At 50.6% G+C, this 18,409-nt stretch overlaps 1 protein-coding gene across 3 annotated transcripts in view; it reads left to right on the top strand.

Annotated features, from left to right (window-relative positions):
• The first annotated feature begins 8,235 nt into the window (after nt 1-8,235).
• Nucleotides 8,236-18,409, top strand: part of MAP3K14 (mitogen-activated protein kinase kinase kinase 14) — a 28,589-nt gene continuing 18,415 nt past the window's right edge. The window contains exons 1-3 of one of the 3 annotated variants that reach the window (XM_077190901.1): nt 8,236-8,493; nt 16,634-16,906; nt 17,456-17,525. In XM_077190901.1, coding sequence (XP_077047016.1) covers nt 16,654-16,906; nt 17,456-17,525 — 323 coding nt within the window. In that variant the 5' untranslated portion in view covers nt 8,236-8,493; nt 16,634-16,653. Of the gene's footprint in view, nt 8,498-16,633; nt 16,907-17,455; nt 17,526-18,409 lie in introns of all 3 variants that reach the window. The other 2 variants (XM_054649810.2, XM_077190900.1) reach the window with 2 other exon arrangements.

Here is an 18,409-nt window from a genome sequence, read left to right as displayed (position 1 = left end):
GGAAACAAGTGATGGGACAGGAGGGATGGCTCAGGTTGTGCCAGGGGAGCTTTAGGTTGGATATTAGGGAAAAGCTGTTCCCAGAAAGGGTTGGCTTTGGCCAGGACAGTGGTGCAGCCACCATCCCTGGAGTGTTTGACAAGTGTGTGGCTGTGGCACTGCATGCCATGGTTTAGAGGTGACCATGGTAGTGCTCTGGGCTTGGACTTGGTGATCCTAAAGGTCTTTTCTGCCATGAATGATTCTGTGATTTTGTGAAGAGCTGCCACAACCCTGCAGTGGAAGCTCAGCCACCAGTTTGCTCAGCTCAAACAGAAAGCCAAATTCCTTTTTCCAGGTGTCTTGCTTGCAAGAAGTCGTGGGTTATTTTGGAATGACTTGCACACCCCAGCTTTGGAATCCCAGCAAGCCTGGGAATTTTTCTACCTGCACACCCCAGCTTTGGAATCCCAGCAAGCCTGGGAATTTTTCTACCTGCACACCCCAGCTTTGGAATCCCAGCAAGCCTGGGAATTTTTCTACCTGCACACCCCAGCTTTGGAACCCCAGCAAGCCAGGGTGGCTTTTGGACCCTGCCTGGCACTTCTCAGCTCGGCTGTGTGTGACATTAACAGCAAACTTTTAATCAGCTCATAGTGAAACCACAGTGGGATGTGACCAGAGCAGCTATCTAGGGACAAAGTCCTCTTTGTACACAGAGCAGAACCTGCAGGGAATGTCAGCACTGGCCCCTCCTGCTGCTGAAACACTCCATGAAGGATGAAAACTCCATAAATGCTGTGCACAGGCATCTCCATTGACTTCCCATCCCTCATCTCTACACATCAGCAAAGTCCCTTGAGATACTGGTCACAAAACCCAGCACACTTTTCCCTCCCTCTATCTTACATAGATCAAAGTGCTACTGAGTAAAGGTTGTACCTGGGACATGTTTTTGACAAATGGGTACAAAGAGTTGAATTAGAACAGTTCCCTGGGAGGAAAGTGTTGCTCATTTTGGATTAAGAGTAATCAGTTAAAAAAAAAAAGTATTCAATCAAATAGAAATATCAACTTCTCAGCTTCTCACAATTCATGAACCTGATCTCTACAAACTATATATTAACAATTCCTTTTCAAAAAGCAGCATTTGAATTTTTCATTTACTGCTTAATTATCAGAACTGGGGCTTAAAAAGAAAACCACCACATGCCTTTTGTAATATTCTGACAAAGATTTGGGGCTTATTCTCTAATACACTCAACTATCTGAGGTGAGTGACATCTGTTTCTGGTGAACCTGTGACTCCCAGAAAAGTGAATTTTAGGGAGCTGAGTTTGGAAAGCTGTTAAGGAATCAACATAACCAGAGAAACCCTGTAATCTACAAGAAAAAGAACACTCAAATTCCTTAAACTGAGTGAGGAATTTGTACTTTTAATAATCTCAGCTTTGTCTTCCCAGTGCTCATTTCCTCTTTGATAAAGGCAGCGCCACTGCCTCTGCAGCAGAATCTGATCAAAACTCAGCTCCACGTAAGTCGGTCAGAGGAGCACTGAAATCCCCGGCTGAGCTCGCAGCAGAGAGGGAAAATCGCTGTTGACTCGACCCTCGTGCCCACAAAGGAGCGGCCCGAGGAGCTGAGGCCCCCTGGCCGTGCCCTGTGCTGCTCCCGCAGGGGAGCCCTGCCCGCCGCGTTTCCTGCGATGGCCCCGCAGCAGAGCCCAAAGCAGAACTCGCGCAGGAACACGGGCGCTGCAGCGGGCGCTGGCAAACACAAGAGGAAGCTGTGAGCAGAGTATTCCCTGCAGGGCCAGTTCTGATTAATTGGAACTGCTTGGCATTCAGAAGAGCTGGTGAAAAACTTTGGGAAGCCATTGAGGCATTTTCACTGGCATAAGTACTCGGGAGGGATCACATCTATGTCATGGAACTGAGATTAGAATGGGAATCAAAGCCGTTCTACAAAGGCCTGAACTTGTTTGTTTTCATCTGCCCCAGCCCATTTCCAATGCCAGGATTCATTTCTCTTCTACAGCCATGAATATCCCAAGACATTCTCTCACAGGATCATGGCATACCCCACATTGGAAGGGACCCCCAAGGATCATCCAGTCCAACTCCTGGCCCTGCCCAGACACCCCAGCAATCCCACCCTGGGCATCCCTGGGAGCGTTGTCCAAACCCTCCTGGAGCTCTGGCAGCCTCGGGGCTGTGCCCATTTTCTGGGGAGCCTGGGCAGTGCCAGCACCCTCTGGGGGGAACCTAAACCTCCCAGACACAGCTTCACATTAACCCTCTCTGCAAAGCCTTTCAAACAGCAGACAAACACTCACATGCCAACGTCACACACTTTTAAAACCTTGGGCTGCATTACCCACAGAGGAGCAGCAGCAGCACTGGGCTGCTCTGATAATTGTGCTCTTGACTTGCCCTGACACACACCTTGCTTGAGGTGAGGTTATGCAAGGGGATAAAATGACCCACTCCTTGTAAAATCTACCCATCTAGGTGATTTCAGCTCTTTCTCAATAGGAAAGATACAAACATTACAAACCTACACCCATTGAGACATATGTATACAGAGAGAGAGAGGGTATTTATATATTTCTGTAGTATATTTATGAAACATCAGCACACCAGCACTTCATTCAGGGCACCCAACAGAGCTTAGTGGTTGAATTTCTAGCATATGCCTTTATTCTATCTATCTATCTATCTATCTATCTATCTATCTATCTATCTATCTATCTATCTATCTCATATATATATATATATATATATATATATATATATATATATATGACCTTTAGGGTCCCTTCCAAGTCAAACCATTCTCTGATTCTATGGTAAGGAAGAAATTGTTGCCTGTGGGCAGGCCCTGGCACAGGGTGCCCAGAGCAGCTGGGGCTGCCCCTGGATCCCTGGCAGTGCCCAAGGCCAGGCTGGACAGGACCTGGAGCAGCCTGGGACAGTGGGAGGTGTCCCTGCCATGGCAGGGGTGGGACAGGATGGGTTTTCCATCTCATTTTGGGCTTCCATCCCAGACTATTCCATGTCTCTATAATACCTATACACAACAGATAAAGAACAAAAGAAAAGCAGTTACCATGTGTTTTATACGGAAACGAAACCAAGGAACTAAGAAATTTGTCAAGGATCATAAATCAGTTGCAGAATCGGAAATTAAAGCAAACTAACTTAAGTACTTCTTTGCTTTGGACAGGAAAGTGCTCCGAGATCAGTTGATAAGAGTGGAATAAAGCACTAATATTCCTAAAGCAACATCTTCACTCTGTGCTGTCCAAACAGCTGGAAGAAGTGAGTTTTTCCAGTCTAACTGCAGGAACTCTGTGTGAAATTCCCCTCCTGTTTCCTTTCCAGCAGCCCACAGTGGCTCGCAGGCTGCAACACGAGTCTGTCCCACAAGCTCCTTACCTTGTGTTCACTCAAGGGTTAATGAGTTTGCAAGTTGCAAAGCCTGCTGTGTCTTGTGTGGGAGTAAATGTCATATCCCACTGCACAGGGTATTTATAGCACAGCACTATTTGGGAAGTGAAACTTTTGAATGGTGAAGTTTTCAAGCAGTTGCTTCAGGATGAATTTCTGAGGAACAGAACAGCCGAGAGCCCGTTTGTCACTCTGGCTCAAGGTGGCTGCAAATGTCACAGTGAGAGCAGGGGGTCTGAGTGGGATCACCTCAGGTCTGAGAGCTCCAGTGTCCACTCACAGGGGGGGTTGTGCAGCTGGCACACCGATCCCATATCCCTGCTGGAAGATGGAGTGCTGCTCTGCCATCATCCCCACAGCAGCTGCTGCAGGAGCTCTTCTCATGGATAAGCACCCAATGTCCCCTGGCAGGGCCACCCTCCACACAGGTTCTGCAGTGCAGCTGCCATGGCCAGACCCCAAATCCAACACAACCTGAAGGAGGGGACACCTGGACCCAAGAACAGACTCTGGCAATGCCAGCACACAAGGCATGGGGGCCCCCACCTCTCCTGTGCCCCGAGCTCAGCAGCACCCATGAGGGCTGGACTGCAGCTTCTAGGAGGGTTTAGGACAAGACAGCGTGGGTGTCTTGTGGTCAGAATTCTTCTTTGTTAAAATGGTGACACGTCCCTGGGATTGGTGGGATGATGCTGGAGATGAGCCAAGGTGGAATGAGCTGTCTCCATCTCTGGATCCCACACTGAAGCTGCCAAAGCCCTGCCTAGCTCCAGTCCTTTTATTGTAACTTGCTGCTCTTGGCTCACACACACCAAACGTGGAGTAACAGATCAGGAACTCCCAGCTAAGAGCTTTTCCTAACCACTGGTCCCAGAGTGGATCACCATCATCAACCCAGGCAGGAACAAAAGGTTTCTGTGAGGCTGTGGGTGCTCTCTGAACTGTAACTGTAATCACACAAGTAGGTCTTGACACTACTGGGGCACCCAAAAGGAGGACACTGAATATTTTGCAGCAATTATTAATGCAGCTATTTGTGCTAACTCTTCAAACCAAGTACAGATACGCCCTGTGCTATTTCCATAAACAGGAGCACAGCTGTATTTGCATTCTCTCCATGTGTGCTGGTGCTCAGAGCTACTTGTGGGTTTGATTGCTGCAACAGAAACCCGAGCCGGCCGTAGGAGACCCTGAACCAGGACGGAGGGGCAGGACAGAGCCGGGAGGCACAGAGCAGAGCCCGGAGAGGCAGAGCAGGGCCGGGAGGGACAGGACAGAGCCCGGAGGGACAGGGGGACCTGAACCGGAGCCGGCAGGGACAGGGCAGAGCCGGGAGGGGCAGGGCAGAGCCCGGAGGGACAGGGCAGAGCCGGGAGAGGCAGGGCAGAGCCCGGAGGGACAGGGCAGAGCCGGGAGAGGCAGAGCCCGGAGGGGCAGAGCCCGGGAGGGACAGAGCCCGGAGGGGCAGAGCCGGGAGAGGCAGAGCCCGGAGGGGCAGAGCCCGGGAGGGACAGAGCCCGGAGAGGCAGAGCCCGGGAGGGACAGAGCCCGGAGGGACAGAGCCCGGGAGGGGCAGGGCAGAGCCCGGAGGGACAGAGCCCGGGAGGGACAGAGCCCGGGAGGGGCAGGGCAGAGCCCGGAGGGACAGAGCCCGGGAGGGACAGAGCCCGGGAGGGGCAGGGCAGAGCCCGGAGGGACAGAGCCCGGGAGGGACAGAGCCCGGAGGGACAGAGCCCGGAGGGACAGAGCCCGGGAGGGGCAGAGCCCGGGAGGGGCAGGGCAGAGCCCGGAGGGACAGAGCCCGGGAGGGACAGAGCCCGGAGGGACAGAGCCCGGGAGGGGCAGAGCCCGGGAGGGGCAGAGCCCGGGAGGGGCAGGACAGAGCCCGGAGGGACAGGGCAGAGCAGAACCGGAGCGGCAGGGCAGAGCCGGGAGGGACAGGGCAGAGCCCGGAGGGGCAGAGCCCGGAGGGACAGAGCAGAGCCCGGAGGGGCAGAGCCCGGAGGGGCAGGGCAGAGCCCGGAGGGGCAGAGGAGAGCCCGGAGGGGCAGAGCCGGGAGGGACAGGGCAGAGCCGGGAGGGACAGGGCAGAGCCCGGAGGGACAGGGCAGGGCAGAGCCCGGAGGGGCAGGGCAGAGCCCGGAGGGGCAGAGCCCGGAGGGACAGGGCAGAGCCGGGAGGGACAGGGCAGAGCCCGGAGGGGCAGAGCCCGGAGGGGCAGAGCAGAGCCCGGAGGGGCAGAGCAGAGCCGGGAGGGGCAGAGGAGAGCCCGGAGGGGCAGAGCCCGGAGGGGCAGAGCAGAGCCCGGAGGGGCAGGGCAGAGCGGGCCCAGCGCCGCTGCAGCTCCGGTGGGTGGCCCAGGCGGGGCTCTCACCGTTCCCCAGGCCCTGCTGCGGCTGCAGAGCTGTCGGGAGCTCGGCGTGGTCCGGACGTGCTCCTGCTCCTCCCATGTCCGAGCTGTACCTGTGCCGTGAGCGCGGCTCGCTGACTGCAGCGTCATTGTCACACCCGTCACGCTCCATCCGTGCCTTCCAGACATTCTTTACAGCTCCAAGAGTGACAAACCTCTCTGCCGGTAATACTGAGACCACTGATTCATTTCACACCATTTGACCACAAGAGAAAAGCAGAGTGCTCTGGATTTCAGTGTTGAACCTGGGCTTGTGACAAGCTCCACGTGTGCTTTTCTCAATCCTGTCCCCCTCCTTCCCTCCCTCATCCCCAACAACTACAGAACAACTCCAATGGAAAGTGTGGCTTGTTCAAACCCACAACATGGGTATTAAGGTCTTTTATATTTTGTCCAAAACTTTGTTTGCGCTTATTTCTACTGTGATAAAAATATCAAGGTCATAAATACCCCTAAATGCAACACCACAATCACCTCAACTACTCTGGTAAAAATAACCTCAGACTTTTAAAGGAAAATTATGTCAAATATTGTGACCAGCTACTGTCACAACTCCTGCCTCTCTTCAAAGTTTCCTTCAGCTTGAATTAGTAAGAAATGCTCCCCTGGGTGCCCAGAGCTGCTGTGGCTGCCCCTGAATCCCTGGCAGTGTCCAAGGCCAGGCTGGACACTGGGGCTTGGAGCAGCCTGGGACAGTGGAAGGTGTCCCTGCCATGGCAGAGGAACTTTCAGTTCCCTTCCTACCCAAACCATTGTGGGACTCTGTAAGGATGATCCTTTACTCAGGGATGTTGGAGGTTCTGTGGATCCCAGGCTCTGTGACTCTAACATGTTCTGCCCAAGCATGAGAGCACAGAACATGAACCCAGAACTCAGCTCTCTCCATCCACCCAACCCAGAGCTGCTCCAGGGAGGACTGAAAGCCACCTTCATCTACCAGCTCTCTCCTTGGAGGGCTGAGCTGATGAGAGCAACCCCACTCCCCATATTTTCCATGCACTTTAACCAATTCCACAAGTTCTGGAGTAACCTGCAGAAAATCCCATCAACTACAACACATGAGGTGTGACAGTGACCTACTGTAATGGGTTCTTTTAACTCAGGCTTCATACCCAGAGTTAAATGGGCAACAGGGGACTGTTCTGCAACACAGACCATACAATCATTCAGGTTGGAAACAAGCTCTAGGACCAGTGAGTCCAACCAACATCAATCAACCAACACAGTAGACTCCTCCTATGAAAGAGCTGCTGGAAGTTAAAATTTCTGTCCAAACTATGCAAGGAGTTTGAGGAAGAGGCCCCTGTGCAGAGCCAGTGTATGCTGAAGGTGAGGGATGTGGGATTTTGCTCCTTCCCATTCAAAGGCTGCTCCAAGCACCATCCCTGTGGTTCTCACACACAGACTCTGCCAGAGCTGTGAATCATTCCTTGCTCCTGGAGGAGTCCAAATCCAGAAGGAATAAGCACTGGATGAAATCCTTCCCTGGGAGGGTGGGCAGGCCCTGGCACAGGGTGCCCAGAGCAGCTGGGGCTGCCCCTGGATCCCTGGCAGTGCCCAAGGCCAGGCTGGACACTGGGGCTTGGAGCAGCCTGGGACAGTGGAACGTGTCCCTGCCATGGCAGGGGTGGCACTGGATGGGCTTTAGGGTCCCTTCCAATCACATCCAATCCATGTTTCTATGGTTCTCTAAGTTCATCAGAATCCTTTCTTGAAAGCTCTAAAACTACCTCTGAAATGCTCTATTTCCCATGGCTCCCCCATCTCATTGAGTCAAGGACCAAGTCATCACACCCACCCCTTCCTTTAGTGTCAAAGCAAAACATAACCGTACTTGGGCAAAGTATAACGCGAATAATAAAGTGTCGTTTACTGGGGAGATCGGAGTTAAGTTATAAACTAATACCACTTGCAAATCTCCCCACAGCAGGACTGACACCTCCCACTCCTCACCGCCGGGAGGAGCGCCGGCATGGGGGCACACGCTCCTGTGGCCCTTCCCTTGTCATTTCACCAGGAAAGGGCGACAGAGTCTTAGACAAGGAAAAAAAAAAATCAGTAGAATGTCTCAGCTTCCGGAGGCAAGAGCAATGTAATGGGCGACTCTCTGGAGCAGCTGCTGACAGGGAAAACGCGCTACTGCGGCACCGAGGTACCTCCGAGGGGGCTCCGAGGTGGCCTCAACACACCTGTCACCCCCTGCCCGAAGGAACCGAGGGACACGGCGGGGCCCGGGACCGGCGAGAGCCACAGCCAACATGGCGGACGATCGTGAGGGGACCGGCGGCCGCTCCCGACCCCGCCCCATCGGGGGAACGCGCATGCGCAGCGCGACGGCGCCCGGAGAATCGTGGGGCGGGGCCTACTTGGCAGAAAACCCCGCCCACTTCTGGGAAACCCAGCCGGCCTGAGGCCGGGGAGCCGGGGCAAGGACCGCGCGGTGATTGGGAGAAGGGGCGGGGTCATACGGCGAGACGTGGCGATGATTGGCTGTGAGGAGACAGGGGGCGGGACCATGGCCCGGTGCCGTCTGTCAGTGAGCGGGAGCTGGCGAAGAGGCCTGAGGGGCCGCGCCGGGCTGTGCCGGGCGGGCTGAGCAGAATCGCGCCGGGCTGGACCGGGTTGAGCCGAGCTGAGTCGAGCCGTGCCGGAGGGGTAGGTGCGGGCCCGGCCACCGCCGCGGAGACGGAATGCGGGTCCGGGGTGCGGCGTTCGGGCTGGGAGCCGCGGGGTGCATCTCCCGGTAGGGCCTGGCGGAGCTTCCGCGGCTGCCGGCGGGAGCAGCGTGTGAGGAGCCCCGGCCCGGCCGGCGGCTCCGAGCGGGTGATGGGCTCGCCGGGCCCCGCCGCCGCCGCTCCCTTCGCGGCGCTGTGTGTGGGTGTTCGGAGCTGGATGTCACTGCTGCCCCGCACCTCCTCGGGTCTGCGGTGCCCCAGGCTCCCGGTGCCCCTCAGATCCCCGAGCTCCCGGTGGCTCGGGCAGCCCGGCTTTCTGATCTCCCGGTTCCCGGGGCTCCCAGTGCAGGGACTTGGCTGATCCCGGGCCCTGGAGAAGGGAGAAGGATGCAGGGATGAGCTCAGCTCATCACAACACAACCGAGCCGGACCTTAATTCACCTGACCCACCCGGTCCCTTTCATTCCTTTTAACACAACTAAATGCCTAACTCCTTTTTTCCCCCTTTTTTTCCTTTTTATTTTTTTTTTCTGGCCAAAGGTTAATATGTTTCTTTGCTGATTAATAAGTTGCTGCTGTGGTTGATCTCAGATGCTTCCTGTCAGCTTTAACTGGTTACATTAGAAACATGTGTTGAGCGCTCCTGCACATGGACGACACAGCGGTCTGAAACCAGCACCTATAAACAAAGTCTGAATTTCTTTTTTAACTGGCTTTCTGAATGCTTTTATGAGTAATAATTCACGCTTCTGTGCTGTGACATTAGTGATAAGAATAGCTGAATTGAGTGTGTCTGTAGTGAGCTGCTTTATTGCATTTTACCTCAGTTGATGTCTGTTAATTGGCACGGCCACCGGATTCCTTGGGAATGAGTCACTTGCTATTAACTATTAAATTTTAACTGTATTAAGAGACTGAATGTTGTAGAGCACTGTGAAGGAGCATAACAAACAAACATAACTGAAAACCTAAAGGGTTTGTGGGACCTGATCCAACACTGGAGTTAATGAACTTGAAGTTAATGAGTCTGTCCTGAGTTTTCTTTCTGTGTTAAATGGGAGAGGGTAGAGCTGAACTGTTGAAGCAGTGATGAGGTGCTGAATTATTATTTTTATTATAAGTGCCAAGAGGATGGAGGCAAAGTGACGGTGAATCAGCTTTCCTTCTGTGACTTTTGACCTTTGCTGGCAAGTGTCAGATGTGTTGGTGGAGACAGAGGGGTCGAGGCCTGGAGGACAGAAAGATTTCCAGCTTCTGAGATGAGCAGATGGCTGGGAATAAAAGAGCCCTGAGCTAGGAAAAGGTCTGGAGATGCTGGGAGAGGGACATGAGGATGCATGGAGGGACAGACATGTGGGAATTGCATCTGTAGGAGGGTGGGCTTTGCTGATCAGGGTTTGGTGAAGAAAATGGACCTTGTCTTTCCTAAAGGCAGTTCTGCTCCACTTTTCCTCATGTCTCATGAGAGTCTGCTCAGGCTGGACAGTTAGAAATCATCCCAATGAGTTCATATTTTGATTTTATAATCACAACTGAATTGGCAGGACCAATCATAAATTAAGATAATGTAGAACTGCTTCTATCAATACTAAATTTAACTAGACTTTTGGTGGGTTGGTTTTGCCAGTAAGGCATCCCAGTCTCACTGCTTCCCCATGGATTTACATGGATTTTATAAATATGATTGAAATGTAAGGCTGCAAAGCAGTGTAAAGTGACAACTGGTGACAGCCTGGCTCCACCTGCTTGGGCAGAATCGATTTTCAGGTGTGTCTGTGGTGGCTGCTAGAAGTTGTCCCTTTAGGTGCTTTATTGTATCATTTTGTTGTAGTTTAGGAAATAACTCCATGAGTGGGCTGTCAAAGCCATGGTGTTGTTAAGTGGCCTGGGAGCTCTGTGAGAACAGCTGGGAAGCAAATCCTTATCAGGCTGAAGTTTGTTCTGATTATTTCTGTTCTCCTTGTTTACAAAAGGGTTGGGAAAAACTGCTCATTCTCGGAGTGAATGGGCTTGTGGCAGTGTTTGTAAACTCTGGGCAAGTGGTGGTGTTCATATCTTTGTTCAGCAGCATGAAAAGAATTGTTCAGGGCTGAGCTGTGCTCGGGCTGTCCTCGAGGAAATGAGGATATAAAGGTGTGTTTGGGTGCTTTTGGAAATCTGCTGATAATTAAACCCAGTCAAATATTTCCCTGCAGATTTTGTAACCTAGCTATTGCAATATCTTAATGTCTGGTAACTAAAATAAAAACCAACAGGCTCATTATCCTGATGTTTACAGTAAGCAACAGCAGTGGCTGAAAGAGGATTTGGGAGTATTTACTATCAAACCACTTTAAAGAACATGTTTACACACTGCCTGTCGTTTGTAATGGGACGTGCTCCTCCGTGGGGCTGATAGTGCAGTGCTTCAAACAGCGACCTTGTGGTGCTCTGGGAGGAGGTTTGCAGCTTTCCCTGGTGTTCCTCTGTGGATCCACACGAGAGGGACCAGAGGGGATTGTGCAGGAGCCCCTGGAATGGCTGGATGGGTCACAGTGGTTATTGAAGGCTGAGAGCTCCCTGGAATAGCAACTGCTGCTCTGACTCACCAGGATTTTAATCAGTCAGGCATTCTATTTATTTTCACTTTGGAGCTCTTAGATACACAAGAGAAGTTTTCTTCCCCCCCCTTAGACATGTTCACTTAGAGCAGCATTAAATGTGTTTTGAGGTTGGGGGGGCTGCTGAGTGCTACAATTGGGTTTTTTGAAGTCCCTTCTGACACAAACTGAAACTTGTCCTGCTGACAGCTCTGAGCAGTTTAAATCTCCACCCAGGCCTGGGCTACAGTAACAGGCCCTAAACTGCCTCAGCCAAAACCGGAACTGTCTGAATTTCAGTTCCATCTGAAACGTGTGCAGGCACAGAGGAGCCAGGGATGGAGGGCAGGGGTGCCCAGGCTCTGAAGGGCTTGTACAAATCATGATGGAATGGTTTGGGTTGGAAGGGACCTTGGAGTTCATCCACTGCCGTGGACACCTTCCACTATCCCCAGTTCTTCAAGTCCTGTCCAACCTGGCCTTGAATCCTTTAATTTATTTAATTTTTATATGTGTATATATATATGTGTGTGTGTGTGTATTTATATATATGTGTGTGTATATATGTATATATATATATGTATATATAGAGATAGATATGGATATATCTAAAGTATGTCCCTGAAGTATATATGTATACATACATGCCTTTGGCCCCAAACCAGCTTTTTAATGTGATCCATCCATGTAACAAGTATAAGAAGTATAATTTTTTTTTTTCCCTTTGGAAGAAGCTGCTCCTTGACGAGGTTTGGTGGCTTTGCACAAGGATTTTGTAGCTAATACCCTGTTTAGGTTCTTTTGGCTACAGACTTGGCACTTTTTGCCATACTCATTGACAGCTGGTAGGATTGGAAGGTCCCCAAAAGGTGTGTGGTGTTCTTCTCAGTTGACATTCCCTGCTCTAGTGATGCAGAAATTCCTGGCTCTTCCCAGCTGTTGCTTTGTTGTGGTGGTCAGAAAAGCAACATGGCTAAAAATGCTCCTTGTGTTTGATCAAACCAGCAGCAGCTGCAAAGGCAACCTGAGTTAGTGCTCTGTGCACAGAACTCCTCTCCATAAGGAAGTGGGAAACCTCACTGAGACAACATAATTTTTATCTTCTTATTCTTTACTTTCAAACTAAATGTCAGTGTGACACTGCTGCTGAATGGGTACAGTCAGATGAGAAGAAATCTCCATTCCATGGAGTTGACTTAGGAAACCTTACATATATTTTAAAGCTCTTTCCCAAGGCTTTTTTGACCAAATGTATGGGCTGGTCCACAAAGCATTAACTGGAATTCTCCCAAAAGCCATTGTCCATGGGGATTGGGGCCAGGCACACCCAAGAGGATCCCATATTAAGGTGTCCATGGGGACTGGAGCCAGGCACACCAAGCAGGATCCCATATTATGGTGTGTGGGAATTGGAGGCAGGCACACCAAGCAGGATCCCATATTATGGTGTCCATGGGGATTGGGGCCAGGCACACCAAGCAGGATCCCATATTAAGGTGTCCATGGGGTTTGGGGCCAGTCACACCAAGCAGGATCCCATATTAAGGTGTCCATGGGGATTGGGGCCAGGCACACCAAGCAGGATCCCATATTAAGGTGTGTGGGAATTGGAGCCAGGCACACCAAGCAGGATCCCATATTAAGGTGTCCAGGGGGATTGGAGCCAGGCACACCAAGCAGAATCCCATATTAAGGTGTCCATGGGGATTGGGGCCAGGCACACCAAGCAGGATCCCATATTAAGGTGTCCATGGGGATTGGGGCCAGGCACACCAAGCAGGATCCCATATTAAGGTGTCCATGGGGACTGGGGCCAGGCACACCAAGCAGGATCCCATATTAAGGTGTCCATGGGGATTGGGGCCAGGCACACCAAGCAGGATCCCATATTAAGGTGTCCAGGGGGACTGGGGCCAGGCACACCAAGCAGGATCCCATATTATGGTGTGCTGGGGTTTGGGGCCAGGCACACCAAGCAGGATCCCATATTAAGGTGTCCATGGGGAGTGGTGCAGTGCTGGAAGGTGTTTGCATGGCTCCTGTCCAGCTCTGAGTTCCTCTCACAACCACTTCATGACACACAGAAATGCTTTTTTAAGATCCCTGCTCCAAGCATCTTCCAGCTGAGATGGAAGAGCTGAAGAGGGATTTTAGAGAAGGAAGGGGGAGGTTTTAAAGGAGCAGAAAGCACGTGGTTGTCTCTTACATTAATAATTACATTAATAATGTTGGAGTATCTCATTAGCTCTGACTCCCTTCAAGTCTCAGGTGACCTTCTCCAGTATTTTAGTTTCTCCCACACGTTGGCTGAGGGAGGAGCTGCCACCAGAGCGGTGCCTTCAGAGCACAACTGAGACTGTTTGGCTTTCATTCTGTAAAAACACACTTTCTGTTTTACAGCAGTGGGAACTAACATTAGCTAACCCAAGGTGAGTAAACCCTTAGTGAAGATAAGGAGCAAACAGGTTTTAAGCTGGTATCAAAAGCCCATTGTGGGTTAGGAGTGCACTATCCACTCTTATCTCCTGCATCATTACCTGACTTCCCTTTTCTGCCTTGAAAATAATGAGCCCATCACATGTCCACAGAAAGAAGAAAGTCCAGGATATGGAAATCAAGAATTACATCTGGCTGAGGGAGAGGACAAGCAGTTCTGGGTAGGACAGAGGCAGCCTCCAGCTCAGGACCATGAAGCTCCCTGTGCTGTTTGTTTGTCTGTCCCCTGTGTCTGTACAGGAAGCTGTGCTCATCCTGGAGCTCACAAACAGGCAGGGGAACTGCAGCTCCAGAGTGTCTCACGTGGGTAAATCCTGCTCTTAGTGGGATTTGCTGCCCAGTCTCCCTTGTAGCTGGAGCTGGGGGGTGGCTCTGGGCAGAGTCTGAGTGCCTGGGTCTGAATTAAGGGACTCAGGAGCTCTTTGCACCTCTCTTAGCCCCCTTCCACGTGCACAGAGATGAGTCAGGCCTGTTCAGTTCTGAATCACAGAATCACTGAGCCTGGAGAAGACCTCCAAGGGCATTCAGTCCAGCCTTCAACCAAATCCCACCATGCCCACTGAGCCATATCATGAAGTGCCTTGTCTGCTTGGTTTTTGAGCACCTCCAGGCATGGGGACTCCACCCTGGCAGCCCATTCCAATGCCTGACCAGCCTTCCAGTGAAGAAATTTTCCCAATATCCAACTTGAACCTCCCCTGACACAACTTGAGGCCATTTCCTTGTGTCCTGTCTCTTGTTTTCTGGGAGCAGAGCCCAACCCTCAATTGCCTTCAACCTCCTGTCAGGGAGCTGTAGAGGGCAATAAAAGTGCCCCTGAGCCTCCTTTTCTCCAGGCAGAACTTACACTTCAAAAACTATTTAAAAGTTCTGATTGCTTATTTTTAATCACAGCTTCTTCCCACCATGCTTTGCTGTACCCACCATAAAAATAGTTGGCATTTGACTTTTCCAAGGACTGAAAATTGTGCAGCAACAGTTAAACCAGGCTGGGCATGCAGGTTCTGGCCCTGCACAGCCCCACAGACCTGAGTCACACATTAAACTGCCTGAGCTCTGCCTGGCTGGAGCCGTTGCTCACAATTGCTGCCTCGGTCTCTTTGAGTCTGCAAGTGAGGCAGAGCTTTGTTGACTTTAATCTCAGTTATGTTTCCTTGTTATTCTTTGCCATTTTAGAGGGCAACAAGGACTTGCAGTTTTGTTTCTCCCCTCTCTCTATTCTCCTTTGACTCAGGCAAGGAGGGACTGGTAGAATTATGTATTTTTTGCTGATGGGGATTGGTTTGCCCTGAAGGACCTTGAAGGTGAGGAGAGGGCAAGGAGAGACAGAGTTAATGCAAGTCAGGAGAGAGTGAGGATAAAAATAACCCTGAACTTGTCAGTTTGGTCACTGGTGGCTGGGTTAGTCATCTGGCAGGCTCTGCTCCTGCTGCTCCAAGGGATTATTTTACAGCACTGAGAATTGAATAATTTCTGTAGAGGAGAGGGAGCGGGCCGGCCGTAATGAGTGGGATACTGTCATCAGCACTTCTTTTGCACAGCAGCTGTTCTCTGTTTGGCCTCTGAATGTGGTCATTGTTGACTTTCCTTGTATACCTGCCAGGTTGTTAGGTGACTCACAGCACCAAGGTTCATGCACTTGGCTCCCAAATGCCTCCCCTTTTCCTTGGTGGTCCTTCAGCCATGGAGCACCCACTCATTTTTTCATTTTCCTGATTCATCTCTGTTGCCAGGAGCCTGTTGGAGTAAATGTCCTGTTGCCCCAGGCAGCTGCTTAAGGTGGGGAAAAAAGGAAAGAAAAAAAGGGAAAGGGAAAGGAAAGGAAAAAGAGGAGAGAAGAGAAAGATTTGTGCAGATTGAAGCTAATGAGCCCCAGGGTGTGCTCCTGTAGTGGTGCTGATATCTGATTTTCTGGCTTCTGTTAAAATGTCCCTCCTTGTCCTATGCTGAGTTTGTGCTACTTAACTCCCCTATACATTGCCCAAGGTTTCTGAATTTCCATGGGTGGTTTAAGGGTGGAAATGTTCATTTTAAGGTTTTACACTGGTACAAGGAAGGGGTCTCTGCACTTAAGGGGCAACAGAGCAGGTTCTAGTTTGTAAGGAGACAGCTGGTTTAACTTCTCCAGAATCCAAGATGAGTGGATCAGGGGCTACACCAAGGCTGTATTCCCCAGGGACTCATGCTGAAGGGAACTTCTCACTCTCCACATTGCAGAGTTTCACCCCTGGCTGTCCCCATCCTGTCCCTCAGTGCTTTGCTTCCATGCTGGTTTATGATTCCCCCTTTCCATCCCCAGCTCTCTTCCACCTTCCCCTGTGCTGGGACTTGTTTGGAGCTCCATTTGTGTTCCTGGTCATTCACAGTCTGTGCTGATCCCCTCCCCAGCTCTGTTCCAGCACCATCACTGTCCTCTATCCAACACCAACTTCCATGGATCCTGCACTCTGTAAAGCTCCACTTCTGGTGGGCTTGAGCAAGGATTGCAGAAGTTGGTGGTGATGTAGAGGAAGGAAGGGAGTGAGGGAGGATCTGTGGGTGGGCAGGCTGGCTGCTGAGCCTGGCTTCATTGAGGGAGGATGAGGAATGGCTTTGAGGATGACTGAGCACAGGGAAAAAAAGGAATTAGCTGGGTTTATGGCCATGCATGTGGTGTGAGAGCAGTGGCATTCCCCCCAGGTGCACTCTAAGAGAACTTTCTTATCTTCCCTTTTCCTGGGGATGAACATTCTTCCTGTTTAGTGATATGGGAGTTCCTTCTTCTCCTTGGTTTCACTGTTTATATTTAAGGGAATATACCAAGATTTCAATTTCTCTGAAACCTGTATGGTTGCATACTTTCAGTCATGAGAATGTTGAATATTCAGATCCTCAGTGATCCAAGTCAGAAATCGAGACTGGTACTCCAGGGTTCTTCTCCAGCTCAGAACATGGGCAGGACCTTGATTTGAATTATTTATTAATGATGACACCTTCAGGAGCCTCCTGTTTCTCATGAACTGTGAAGGATTTTGACAAGTGTTTTGTTCTTCTGTTCTTGCTCAGTGTCTCCCTGAAGCTGGGAAATGGCCGTGATGGGAATTGCATGTCAGGGAGCTCCTGATCCAGCAGTCAAGCACAAAAAGGAGCTCACAGCTGCTGAGGGGCTGAAGGAGACAGTGAGTGAAAAGCAGAGCAGTGTTTGCAAAGTAGAAGATTCAAAGAAGGCCATCTTTCACAGTCAGTGGAAAATCCTGAATGATGTAATCACCAGAGGAACAGCAAAAGAAGAAACAGAAGGAGGCTGTGCATCAATTTCTATTATTGCCCAAGCAGAATGTGAGTAGCAGGGCGGGCTGTGCTTCATTGAGAAAAAGGAATGTGCAGAGAGGGATGAGATTTCACTCCCTCGGCGCTCCTGGAGAGCTGAGGCCACATCTATTTGTAATCCCAAGTGGGGTGGAGCTGATGACACATCCCAGACTCTATTTAGGAAGCTCATGAAATCTCCTACTAATGTGGCAGCATCCACTGAATAAAGCATAAATAACAGACCAGCATGAGACCTGTGCACCCCAGCCAGGTCTGTGTCCTGTGGGGCACCTGTTCTTAGCTGACTTCTGAAAGGGGTTTAAAAGAGGGGATAAAGAGGAGGAAACCAAAGTAAAGCTGTCATGTGGGAAAGAGCTGGGGGATCAGGAGATGGCTGGGAAGCCTCCTAATTGTGGGGGAGGAAGAATGCAGCGTGGGTGGTGTGACATGACTGTGCACTGATTGTCTGGATCACTCATTTAGCACAGTGGTAAAGCTGTTTGAGTCCACTTGTTACTAGGAGAGACTTTCCCTGCTTTAAGACAAGTGATGATCCTGGTTTGTTTTTCCCCACAGGTGAAAACAGTCAGGAGTTCAGCCCCACTTTATCAGAGAGATCCTTTATTGCTCACAGTAAACGTTACAGGTGAGAGACTTCTTAATACAAACACCCCTCTTCACTGCTGTTTATTGACTCTCCTTGTTCCAAATCACCCTGGCTCTCTGCACTTAAAATGTTTTTCCAAAAGCACTCCTGTTGGAATTAGCTCTTCAGGCTGAGGCCTGGTAAGAATGTGTCTTTCCCAAACCATCTTCCCATCAGGAAAAAATAAAAATTTAGGCACAAACCACTTGAAACACCTTGCATAGTGTTATTGGCAATGCCTGCAGATTTACTTCCCTTGTAGCCTTCTGGCTATTTCTGGATGGTCAAATTTGTTTTGAAATTACTGATTTTTTTTTAAAGTTCATAGGCTTGATGTAGAAGGATGCAAGGAGAAATTTTCAGTCTTTTTTAACTGAACTGTGTTGATGCTTTTGAAACTGTTACACCATCTGCTGAAAAGCTGTGTGAAACCTGGGCTGCTGCTAGAAGGAGCCCTCAGAAAAGGGAACAGCTTAATTTCTTGGAAGGATAAAAGGGGATGAGAACCTTTGCTTAATGACAGCATCAACAACAGAAGTTGTGAACACAGAGAAACTGGAAGTGGTAAAAGGGACAGTGACATTTGTGATGGACAAGTGGAGGCCTGGGAATTGCTTTTCTGGTTCTTCATGAAGAATATCTTCCTGTTTGGGCTCATCCTGGAGCTCTCTTACACACTGGAGCCCTGTCAGGCAGCCCCAGCACCTGCAATGGCTCACTGGGGTACAGAATTAGGTGCTGCCTGTTTGCTGGTGGCTTCAGACACCTTGTGGGGTGTGAGGTTTGACACTGCTCAGTGGCTTTAGGATGTGGTCCTATGGACTGTCAAAGTGCAAAGTGACCCATTTCTGTGGGGTTTTATGTGGGATCTGGGGTTTTCTGGG

Source organism: Agelaius phoeniceus, chromosome 26 (assembly GCF_051311805.1).
Source record: "Agelaius phoeniceus isolate bAgePho1 chromosome 26, bAgePho1.hap1, whole genome shotgun sequence".
Classification (NCBI taxonomy): Eukaryota; Metazoa; Chordata; class Aves; order Passeriformes; family Icteridae; genus Agelaius; species Agelaius phoeniceus.
This window is presented reverse-complemented; position numbering and strand designations above follow the sequence as displayed.